At 36.5% G+C, this 13,220-nt stretch overlaps 1 protein-coding gene and 1 pseudogene across 1 annotated transcript in view; both read right to left on the reverse strand.

Moving 5' to 3' along the window:
• Positions 1–13,220, reverse strand: part of Mark1 (microtubule affinity regulating kinase 1) — an 84,692-nt gene that overhangs the window by 50,655 nt on the left and 20,817 nt on the right. The window contains exons 2-3 of the mRNA XM_090341168.1: positions 4,074–4,277; positions 2,113–2,166 (exon numbers count right to left, since the gene is read on the reverse strand). Coding sequence (XP_090197294.1) covers positions 2,113–2,166; positions 4,074–4,277 — 258 coding nt within the window. The remainder of the gene's footprint in view (positions 1–2,112; positions 2,167–4,073; positions 4,278–13,220) is intronic.
• Positions 11,473–11,585, reverse strand: LOC150058376 (small nucleolar RNA SNORA70; annotated as a pseudogene).

Genomic DNA, 13,220 nt, shown 5'->3' on the forward strand with positions numbered 1-13,220 from the left:
CAACAACACAGGCAGTGTACTGGCTATATTTAGTAGTCTGCTTTTATTTTCATAGTTTATAGTGCGTCCCAGCTACAAGTCCTGTCATCATATCCTTTACCAAACTAACCAAAACTCTAGTATGAAATAGAAAATCTAGTAGCCCATTGGCAAGAAAAGAGCATTGGTTATACTTAGACACTTAATTTGGTGAGCAAAATTGTGAGGCCTAGCAAAATTCTATAGCCTAGCTAAAATTAGGCATCTCTGGGAAATCCATCTGGCTGGTGAGAATGCCTTTTTGTCATTCTGTCACATCACTGCATCATGATTAGCTGGAAGACTGATGGAGGAAAGGCTTTCTCTCAGAGAGACCCATAATATATTATCTCATCTTCACAGAAAAAGATGAATTCAGCAAACCTCTCATGTTCTCACTGAGCAGAAATATCAGTACTATGAAACATTAGTGGGTAATTTAAAAGGAATCTCAGGAAAGAACTGAGATAGATCTCTAAGGAGAAATATATAAAAATATACTAAGTCACCTGGCATTGAGTCAAGAGAGAGCCAAGTTTTGAAATCACAAATGTAAAATATGAACACAACGTTAGACTCACAGCACGTGCAAACACACCAGAATAAAAATTCTTGAAAGAGGGCCGGGAGTTTGGCCTAGTGGTTAAAGTGCTTGCCTAGCATGCACGAAGACCCGGGTTCGATTCCCTGGTACCACATATATAGAAAAAAGCCGGAAGTGGTGCTGAGGCTCAAGTGGTAGAGTTCTAGCCTTGAGAAAGTCCAAGGACAGTGCTCAGGCCCTGAGCTCAAGCCCAGGACTGGCAAAAAAAAAAAAAAAATTCTTGAAAGATTCTATTAGGAATCCAGATTCATTTAAATATGTAATTATGATCCTATTATATTTTTAACAAAATAATAATGTGAATTATATCAATATATATAAACCTAGCATTCATGGCCTGAACTCTAAATTAATTGCTTATTAAAATGCGAAGAACATATTTCTGAGAAGATTTTCCCACTGAAGTAATGTATGAAGAAACAGCTCTGGTTTACCATAATTCATATCCCCATAATTTTATAGTTTTACTCCATGAGGAAATAGTCAAATTGTTTACTGTGAATTATTTGAGAGACAAATCTTGTGAAAAAGGAAGTATAGCCAAGTAAACAACAACATAAAGCCCAGGTATATAAAATATTGACTCATAGCTAGATGGTTTTTTGTTTTGTTTTGTTTTGAGGGGAAGCAGTATTCAGTTTGAACTCAGGGCCAGGCTCTCTGCCATGTCAGCCATGCCTCCAAACTCTTGTTGTATATGTTATTTTTAAGGAAGAACTGTGCCCGTAATGGTGTGGGCCATGATTCATCTACTTCTGCTTCCCCATGCTTATCAAATGATATGTTTGCCACCGCTTGTCCTGTAGCTAAGGTAACGGGCTTGGGCCACAATGTCCAACCACTGATTAAAAGGAAGTCTTACCAACTTGTTCTTTATGTGTGGGCTGCCCTCAAATCACAATCCAAAATCACTGGCTCCAGAACAGTAGATTCTTAATTTTAAAAAATCCTAAATATTTTTGAAATATTAGACTCAGTTTTATTCTATTAATGAAGAGCCAAACTGTTTTCATATGGACATAGAGTCTGATAAAGCCATGCAGCAAGAATTTCAAAATCTGAAACACTTCTGTTCCTGAAGAAGGTATTTTTTCTGTTATAACTTTGTTTTATGTCATGTCTTTTCTTCCTATATTGATAAAATGTAGTAACTAATAAAAAATGTCAAGTGAAACCTGGCACTTGTAGCTTACATCTCTAATGCTAACTATGCAGGAGGCTGATATCTGAGGATCACAGTTCAAAACCAACATGAGCAGAAAATCTGTAAGGCTCTATCTTTAACTCAAATGATAGAGTGCTATTCTTGAGCAGGAAAGATCAGGGACAGCGCCAGAAGCCTGAGTTCAGGCCCTAGGACTGGCATATACAAAAATTTCAGGTGACTAACTGTATAGAACATTATATATCAATAAGAAACTTTGTCATCTATATAAAAATATTACATATAAACAATAACAAATACTCCATTTATTAACTAAGTTAAATACCTTTTGTAGACTGGTAGGATTTAGCTGAGTTTTGTCTATTATTTTCACAGCAACCTATAAAGAGAATTATTAAACATTTTAAGATATATATATTGTTCTTCTGAACAAAAACTTACACAGTAAACATTTTTTTATTTTTTAATATGTTGTTTAGTTCTAACCCAAGGAATAAAATGAATAGAAAGAATTAAATTCATTGGGGAAGGACAATGTCATTGGGTGTGCATTTAAATGGGCTTCAATTGCATTATGCAGACATAAATTTATAATGCACCCACATGCAAATATACATTGTTTTTACTATGTAAGTATAACTTTTTTTAAAAAAACACATGAGATATGGCCTGGGAGTTTAGCCTAGTGGTAGAGTGCTTGCCTAGCATTCAGAAAGACCCAGGTTCAATTCCTCAGTACCACATACATAGAAAAAAGCCAGAAATGGTGCTGAGGCTCAAGTGGTAGAGCTCTAGCCTCGAGAAAGCCCAAGGACAGTGCTCAGGCCCTGAGCTCAAGCCCACGACTGGCAAACCCCTCCCCCACCCCACATCCAGAGGAGATAATGTGGGAGGCAAAGATAGGAGAAGATTTAAAACCAGTCTGAATCCAAAAGCAAGACCCCATCTCAACAAGTAAGTTGGGAGTGAGAGTGTAAATTGGTAATTTCAATTACATGGGAGGTTTACAAAGGTAGACTGTGGTCAGCATGGAGTGCGTGTGGGTAGAACGGCACATGAATCTCGAAAATAACTAAAGCAAAAAGTGCTACAAGTATGGTTCCAATGGTAAGAATACTTACCAAATGTCAGTTCTGAAAAAAAAACCCATAAAAAACAAACCCAACAACCACCAACAAAAATAGTGGGATTTTAGGAGTGGGGATATAGCTAGAAGTGTTGGGTTCAATCTTCAGAAAGAGAGAGGGAGAGAGAGGGGAGGGAGGGAGGGAAGAAGGGAGAGAAGGAGAGAGGGAGAGAGGGACAGACGGAGGGAAGAAGGCAGAGAGGGAAGGAGAGAGGGAAGAAGGAAGGGAGGGAGGGAAAGAAGGGAGGGAGGAAGGGAAGGAAGAAGGAAAAGAAGGAAGAAAGGGAAGGAGGGAGGGAAACAAGGAAGGAAGGGAAAAATGAAGGGAGGAAAAGAAGGAAGAAGGGAAGGAAGGAGTGAGGGAGGGAAGGAAAGAAGGGAAAGAAGGAAGGAAGGTAGATTTCCAGTTATCACCTGAGAAAATCATCTATATAGCAATACTTGTTTGATGTAGCTTCTAAACAGATAACAATTAGTGGGTGATTTTCTATATATTTATACCTAATAGCTTAAGCAGTAATGAAAGAAAGTAATGGCATAGGATAGCAACAGTAACTAGAGATGTTCATCACAGAAACAACAAAAACAAGAAAAAGCTGAAGAAAGCTTATCTACAAATTCCCCTCGTTATAGTTGCTAACATGTAGGACTATTTCTCTTCTAAATGTTGGCAGGCTTGTTTTCCATCCTTTCTTTCACTCCCTCATGCCCTCACCCCCCTCTCTTTCTCTCTCTTCCTTTCCTTTGTCAATTGTGGGGCTTGAACTCTGGGTCTGGGTGCTGTCCCTGAGCTCTTCAGCTCAAGGATACTTCTCTACCACTTGAGCTACAGTGCCACTTGTGTGTGTGGTGGTTTTTTTTTTTTTTTCTTTTTTTCTGGTGGTTAATTGGAGATTAGAGTCTCAAGAACTTTAGTGCCTGCACTGGCTTTGAACGACAATCCTCAGATCTCAGCCTCCTGGGGTAGCTAGGATTACAGGCGTGTGTCACCAGTGCCCAGCTCTACCAGGCTAACTTTTATGCCCTCAGTCATCGGTCTCCTAATATTCTACTATATACATTTCAGTGTTCATAATATTGCAAACAATCATTTACTCCACAACATCAGCCATAAGGAAGCTTTTCACAAGCAAATATTAAAAGGCATCACAAATACTTACCTCTCTACCAGTTAGAACATGTCTAGCCAATTTTACTTTGGCAAAATTTCCCTTCCCTATTGTTTTTTGTAAACGGTAATTTCCAATGTGAGGCTGTTCATCTGTTGCTGACGTGATGGAGTTTCGACACCGGGGGATGTTCTGTCTGCTACTCGATTTGGTAGGCTGAGTGTGTGGTTCAGTATATCCATCCACAGATGTATGCTAAGAAAAAAGTGACAAGATTTTATTGTTAATTAACTCATGTTACAAAAGGACAATTACAAGACTATATAATTTTCATTAACAGTCCATCTCTGAAGAAAGTACTTTACACTACTATACAATTTTAAAGTTTGAGCATTCTCCTTAGAATTTCTCTTTAACTTCAACTCCTTATATTGGGTAGTACAATTATATGAAATAGATGTTACATATATTTTTAGGTAAATGCTTTGCTTTGGTAAAAATACTATATATGTATGTATATATTTATGGAGCCAGGAACTAGTGGCTCATACCTATAATTAATTCTAGCTATGCAGGAGGTAAAGATCTAAGGATTGCAGTTTGAAGCCAGCCAAGGCAGAAAAGTCCCCATGAGACTCTTACTTCCAAATAACTACTCAAGAACCAAAAGTGGTCCTATAGATCAAAGTGGTAGAGCACTAGCCTTGAGCATGGGACAGTGCCCATGCCTTGAGTTCAAGCCCCATGACTGACATATATATATATATATATATATGTAATATATAAATGAGTAATTCCATAAACCAGTAATTTTCAAAACGTATTTCTCTTGAACCAGCATCATCTGGTAACTTGTCAGAAGTATAAATTCCTCAGACCTGTTTCAGACTTGCTAAATAGGAAACTTAGGGGACAAAATGCAGTAATCTGTGTTTTAACATGTTTTCCGATGATTCTGGTACATGACTAACTTTGAAAACAAATGCAATGAATGATGTAAACAGTAAATACATATTGGGCAGGGATTTGGCTACATGGCCTATACATATTATAGAAGTAGCTCAATAAAACTCCTTGTGTGATTGAGATTTGCTAGTAAATCTTTACTTTTAAAACTTTTTTTTTTTTTTGCCAGTTCTGGGGCTTGAACTCAGGGCCTGAACACTGTCCTTGGGCTTTTTCAAGGCTAGTGCTCTACCATTTGAGCCATAGCACCAGTTCCAGTTTTTTTCTATGTATGTGTTACCGAGGAATTGAAAATGGGTCTTGGTACATGCTAGGCAAGCATTCTACCACTAGGCCAAACTCCTGGCCTAAATCTATCTATCTTTCTTTCTTTCTTTCTTTCTTTCTTTCTTTCTTTCTTTCTTTCTTTCTTTCTTTCTTTATTTATTTATTTATTTGCCAGTCCTGGGCTTGAGCTCAGGGTCTGAGCACTGTCCTTGGACTTTCTCAAGGCTAGAGCTCTACCACTTGAGCCTCAGCACCACTTCTGGCTTTTTCTATATATGTGGTACCAAGGAATCGAACCCAGTCTTCATGCATGCTAGGCAAGCACTTTAACCGCTAGGCCAAACTCCCGGCCCACTAAATCTTTATTTTTAAAACATTTGAAAGCTACTACTGGCTCTTCAAGTATTTCTTGAATTTGGGTACAAACAAGAGATTTTAGATGATTTTTAAGAGTTAAATGAAAATTATTATACTTCCCACAAATAGTCCTTTCTCCATCTAAATGCTGACATGCCCACCTTTCAAGATTGAATATCAATATCTCCTCCACAAAGCTTTTGTCTTTTCACAAAACACAGTCAATGACTCCTCTCTTTCGCTGCTACTTTTATAACTTGTAAATAGATGGTGAAGGTACAATGAAGGTACAGAAAGAAAAAGGACAGCAAGTTTATGAAAAGGAAATGGGAGATACCAAAAAAGGGGTAGGGAATGTAGGTCTTCAGTGGAAGACCACAGGCTTAAGCAAACACAAGATTCTGGGTTCAATATCTACACCAAAATTCCCTCGATTCTTGCTGGGTGCCAGTGGCTCACACCTGTAATCCTATTCAGGAGGTGAGATCTGAGGATCATGGTTCAAAGCCAGCCCAGGCACGAAAGTTCTTGAAACTCTTATCTCCAGTTAACCACCCAAAAACAGAAGTGGTGCTACGGGTTAGGGACAGCACCCAGGCCCAGAGCTCAAGCCCCATAACAACAACAACAACAACAAAAATCTTTCCATCCTTAAAACAGAAATTAACTTCTGATGATTTATATTAGACATAATCACACATCAGGTGAGCCTAAAATATGAATGTGTATCAAGGTATTTACAACAGTATTGTTTTTGTAACAGCAAAAGACAGAATAAGCATAAATGTTCATCAATAGGAAACTGGTAATGTATATATAATATGGATTTTGTTAATGTGTCCAACACACACCCTTGTACATACTTTAATAAGCACCAATATCTCCATAAGAGACAAAAATATGAGTAGTGATATCCAGGGAGGGGATCTAGGAGATTGGGAAAAAGAGGCACAAGAATATTTCCTTTTTTAATGACCTTACAATATATGTATAGACTATTATCCTAAGTGCACATACATAACTAATCAGTATGAAAAATGATTAATATATTATCTGGAGGATGGGTAAAGTGTAAAGGGAACCACTATTTCATAAGTTCACTATGTACACATTGTATATCTTATCCAAGTTCAATTAATTTTTAATTGGGGAAAACACAATATAATAAAGAATGGAATTACAACCCCATTTCAAACTCCAAATTAAAGAACAAGTGAGAAAGTGAATAGATTTAGAGCACTACTACTAATAAACCCTAGGTAGAAGGGATGAGCACTGGGTACAGAGACAGATCACAGGAGAAAGAACAACCACTTGTTAAGATCATCTTACCTTTCTCCAACTCAACTTCCTAACTGGCACAAAAGAATGCAAGTTCTCCTCCTTCTGGAAAGAAAAATAGGCCAGAATCCAAGGAGTATTTCTTTATAGATAGATGTGATCTGACATTTTGTGAGATGGTTCTAAGAACTTAAGAAAACACCCCTTAGCTGAGGTTACCTGAGGCTCTCTACACCAACTACCACCAGTCTCTATCCCCTTTACTACTCTTCACATTGCGCAAGCTGCTGAAGAACAGAGAAGAGATTGTGACTCTTTAACACTTAGACCATTTAACTGTCGGTTAGCTCAAGTTCTATTTCTGCTTAATGAGGAGGTAAATCAAGAAGAATCCATCCACAGTATTCTTTAGCAAATAGCAAACCTAGGTAAAGTTTCTCATTCAAAGAATGAACTGTATGGGGTATGGAAAATATTCTCACCTGGTTCCAATGTATAGCACTGAGAAGTAGAGGGAGAGGGACTAGATGAAAAAAATATATATAGTTATGGAAGAATTATTTGAAAAAACAGGAAAGACAAACACTTTAGATAAACCTTTGCTACCACATAGACACAGATTTGCTAGTATTTGCAAAAAGAAACAGCAAAAAGATAAACTGAAAATTCACAAATATGATTATCTGTATGGGAAATAGGAGGAAAGACAGGGAGGTAACATATTTACCTGAATGAACATTATTATATTATATAAGCTTCTACTCAGAAATCAGGTAAATCCTTTAAACACACAAAAAAAATACACATCAAAACTAATGTTAAGAGCCAGGCACAGTGACTCTTGCCTGTAATCCTAGCTACTCAGGAGGCAGAGATCTGAGATTCTCAGTTCAAAGCCAGCCCAGGCACTAAAGTCCATGATTCTTATCTCCAATTAACCACCAGAAAACCAGAAGTAGTGCTGTGGTTGAAAGGGTGGGGTAATAGCCTTGAGCTAAAGAGTTCATTCAAGTCCCACTATTGAAAAAAGAAAAAAAAACTATCAGAATTCGAGAAGTAATGTACCCATTACCTAACAAATGTAACTGTAACGCTTCTATACATTATCCTGACAATAAAATACAATTTAAAAAAACTAAAGATAAAAATATTGAGACATTTAAAATAAAATGTAATGGATGAGCTAGATAGCAAATGGATGATATAACTAAAAATAAAAATTTATGTATATCTTTAGCGCAATATATCTTTAGACAAAGAAAACTTACTTGACAGTTCTGTTAGTGGTATTATTAATTTTAGGCTAGATTTTATATGTGTATACCTGTGTACTACATATATATATATATATATAGCAAGTAAATGCATGTATAAAGCAAGTAATTATAAAGTAATTAGAAACTGTTACTATAAAACCAAAATACTTGCTATGCCATATTAGAGACTTGAGTATTTATTCCATAAGCCAGCAATTCCACTTCTAAGAACTTAGCCAACAAATATACTCCCACATATGCAAATGTGAAATAGTATATGTGCTGGAAAAATGTAACTTACTGCAACAAAACATTTAATATTACATTAGTAAAAAAAGAAAAAAGCCTGAATTGCTCTTGAGAAGAAACTTGGTTAAAGATTTCAATACAATAGAGTACTAAGCATTTTTGAAAAATAAGATCTTTATGTAGTGATAAGAAATCTGAGATACTTTTTTTTTTGTCAGCTGTGGGACTTGAACTCTGGGCCTGAGCGCTGTCCCTGAGCTCTTCAGCTCAAGGCTATTGTCCTACCCCTTGAGCTACAGCGCCACTTCAGAGATACTCTTTTTTTTTTTTTTTTTTTGCCAGTCCTGGGCTTGAGGCTTGAGTTCAGGGCCTGAGCACTGTCCTTGGACTTTCTCAAGGCCGGAGCTCTACCACTTGAGCCTCAGCATCACTTCTGGCTTTTTTCTATATATGTGGTACCAAGGAATCGAACCTGGGTCTTTATGCATGCTAGGCAAGCACTGCACCACTAGGCCAAACTCCCTGGCCCAAGACACACTCTTAAAAGAAATTTGTGCAAGAAAATTCATATTTTCTTATAGTCATCCTTTGATATCTGACAAAGAAAAATTCCAAGATCCACCACAGAGATAAATTCAGAGAATGTTCAAATCTCTTGCACAAAATGATGTAGTATTTGCAAATAATATATTCATCATTCACCTATACATACTTAAATCATTGCTAGATTCTTACTGCATCTATATAACAAATGCCATGTAAATAATTATACATTGTTTAGGGAATAATAACAAGAAAAAGTCTAGAGATATTCTGACTTTTTAAAAGATTCTCCATTTACAACTAGTTGAATCCAAGGATGTGAAACCCACAGATTCAGAGAGATGAGTATATATAGCTACAATATCTCAACTACTCTGACGTTGGGAAGAAAACTTTTCATTGGTTTATCTTTTCCACTTATTTGAATAAATTGCTAGTCACCATTCATATTTAAATGGAATTTAAAGCTATCAAGTAGTTAGTTTCTAATTACCGAGTACTTACATGCCAGGTAAAATACCTGAATTAATTCACTAAATGCTAACTCAATACTTAATGTGCTGACATTTTTAACCTATAGTTTCATGATTTTACTACTTGATGAATATTGCATTCATTCGGGGCACTATAAGCCTCTTCAAATCACGTTTACTCATAGGCTTGCAGTAGATCCAAGTAGAATCACTAAGGGCTCAAGAAGGGCACAGAATAGTGCCAACTCTCACAAAATAGTGCAAGCACAAGCACATACTCACATCTGCATTTTCTTCTGCAATTCCAAAATAAACACTTCAATAGGGAGATTACAAAGCAAATGTTAAAAATGGGTTTCTCTACGTATTACTAGAGACACTGGTAGCTCTCAGAAGGATCTTGATATCATAGCATTCTCTGAAATGGGTTAACTGACCAGAGATATTCATGAGTCAAAACGATGGTCACTTCTGAGAAAATTGATCATCTAAGTTACAAGTTCAACGTACCATTAGGAAAAAAAAGATATCTGATGCACATGATTAAAATGTAGTTATTTTATATTCTACTTGCTTTTCACATCTACTATTCATAATGAAAAAGCTGTTGCAAACAATGCCTTACTGAAATATAAAAGGAGATGGGATGTTTTATATTTCCTTTTGCACAAAACAGGTAGCTCTGTATGTTCTTCGATTACAATTTAAGTAGGATTTTCATTTCTAAAAAATGGGGAAAGGTATAAAACGTAATCTTCTTAAAGAATGAGAACAAAAATAATAAATTATATTGGAAAAAAATTCTTTGGTATTCAAAAACACTGCCTTTAAAGATGAAAAATTATTGACAAATTATTACTGAGAACCTACAGCTGCTTAAGGAATAAATATGATCATATGAAGTAGTACCAAATAATAAAGATCAGTGGAAAAATCTAAGGCCGTTTCTATATGATCTAATAATTAAGAAGATCATATATACACAGCATACTATTTTTCTGTTAACTAGAATTGTTTCCCAGCCTTAAACCATTATTCTCAGGTCACTTGAGTTATATCTCAGCATATTTTCTTTCATAGTCTCAATACCACTAAGGATCAATTGAGATAACATACGTAAGAAACACTTTACATATACCTGGGCTTTCATATTTTTTAGCCATTATCACTACAATTAATTAATTAGAAAAAATAATTCTCAAAACACTGAGACCTATGTATGATGAGACTTAACTTTTATTTGCATTTAATGATTTTTATTTAATGAAGAACATAGAAAACAGTGAAATTAAATCCACAGATTATTTAAAAGCCATTTAATTTAATGTTTTCTACTTGGACTCTCACTAAACTAATGTTTTAAATGAATTAAGCATGTCATCCATTTTAACTTGGCAAGTCTTCCCCGCCCCCCCCAACCCCTTATCCTCTACTATAAGCCCTGATCTACAATGAAAAAGGAAGCCCACAACAGTTATGCAGGTTCCCTAGATGGAAACTGAATTATAAACGGGGACCAAGATTAGAATGTATATGATTCCACAGTCATCTAGGATGAGCCATGTCTCAGCTACTAGGTCTTCAAATTCATTTGCTGTGTAATAGGGAAAGTCCTTCAGGGCTCCAGTGGCTCACATTTATAAACCTGAGGCTCTCCATTCAAGGTAGGCTGTGGAAGACAAGTTCATGACACTCTTCTAACTAACCAGTTAAAACCGGAATGGAAGGGATGACTTAAGTAGGATACCAGTCATATGTAAAAAGCTGAGTAAGAGTATGAGGCCCCAAGTTCAAGCCCCAGTACCAGCACTCCCCTCTCCCTCCCACCCCCCAAATAGGTAAAGTTGTACCTCATTGAGATGGTAGCTTAATTTGACCCTTCCTAGGGCCCCAACCATATGTTCCTTATTCTATAGGTTGGTACAAATGACATTATGACCTAGATGATACAAAAACTGGCTATTGTGTTCTCAGGCTTCCCAAAAGCAACCCCCCACATCAGCTGTCTGCAGCTTAGATTAAGGACTTGGTGAGATAAGGTCTGATCATCTACTGGAAAATTGTCTCTAAATTTGCTTAGGATAACCCAGACAAACCACAGAATAAATATACTACTGAGGAGGCTGCTGTTTGTAGCTATTCCATCCCAGGTCATTTTCAGTATCTTGAAGCAAAAAATAAAAGATAGGAAGGAAGGAGAGAGGGAGGGAGGGAGGGAGGAAGGGAGGGAGGGAGGGAGGGAGGGAGGGAGGAAGGAAGGGTAGGAGGGAAAGGAAAGAAAGAAAAGAAAAAGAAAGAAAGGCTAGGTTCAGATAAAAATACTTTCATTAAAATGTTTGGATTATTTCCATAGACACTAGCAAAGCAGTAAGAACAACAGCTCTGAAACTAGACCTCTTGGTTTGAGCTCAAGGTCTACAAGCTTATTAGCTGTGTAACTTTAGGTGATTTATTTAACCTACCTATCTTAAGTTACCACAAGTAGAAAAACGTGTATGTATGTGCAACGTTAAAGAGATCATACCAAACTTTTACCCAAATGCAAATATGGACTGTCTTAGAGCCATCATTTGTAAAAGAGTTTCTCATCAATTCTCCATTCTCAACTTTTTTTCCACCTCTGCATAACTCATTACCATCTTTTTTTTCCCTAAACTGTGAAGGTGTAGCTAGAAGGATCATTGTTCAAGGATGACCCTGAGAAAAGATAAGAGAACTTATCTAAAATAAGGAAAGCAAAATCCCTGAATTCAAACCCTAGTACTGATAAAAATTACCCATGTCAGTAAACACAACTAATTTGGAATCAACCTATCTATGGTAATCTTGTACTGATCAACTTAGCTAAGCTTCAAATATGGTCTCCCAAATTCACTTCCCTACATGGTTTTGAACTGTCTTTTGCCATGAAATATGCACAGAACCTGGAAGACAAATGTTATAGTTTTTTTAATGTTAACAGTGATACTTTTACGTTAATGCTAATGTTAATAGTTTAGATACCCAGTAGCAATGTATAAACATTCCTTTTTCTGTAAGTCTTTGCCGGTATTTATTGTGCTTTCTTAATTGTCCTGGCGTAAATGTCATTTTGATTGTATTTCCTTTATGGCTCAAATGGTCAACACTTCTTCATGTACTTGCTTGTTATTTGTACTTCTTTTGAGAACTATATGCAATTAATTTGCCTATGTATTAATTGGATTATTCTTTTCATGTTCAATTAATTTTTTTAGTTCTTTTTTATTTTTGCTAGTCCAGGGGCTTGAACTCAGGGCCTGAGCACTGTCCTTGGGCTTTCTCAAGTCTAGAGCTCTACCACTTGAGGCTCAGCACCATTTCCGGCTTTTTTCAATGTATGTGGTACAGAGGAATCGAACCTGGGTCTTCACGCATGCTAGGCAAGCACGCTACCACTAGGCTAAACTCCCGGCCCGAGTATATATGTTTTTAGTAATTTCTCTTGCTATTGACCACTAATTATTTCATGATATGAGACGATATAAGAAACTCAGATCTTTTGGGGGGGGTGGGTTTTTTTGTTGTTGTTTTTTGTTTTTTGGTATTTGTTCAGGCTTGCTTATGTCCTAAATAATGATTTGTTTTAGAGAAAGTTTCATGAGCTGCTGAGAAGATATTCTGAAGATCCTGATGAAATATTTTGTAGCTGTCATATAAAACATTTGGTCTGTAGGACAGTTGTTGTTGATAATGATTTTGTCTGGGTAATCTATCTTTGGAAAAGACTGGGTTATTGAAATCACCTGCTATTATTGTTTCCAGACTTATCTGTCTTTTTAGGTCTA

This window comes from Megascapheus bottae, chromosome 10 (assembly GCF_031878675.1).
Source record: "Megascapheus bottae isolate mThoBot1 chromosome 10, mThoBot2.hap1, whole genome shotgun sequence".
NCBI lineage: Eukaryota > Metazoa > Chordata > Mammalia > Rodentia > Geomyidae > Megascapheus > Megascapheus bottae.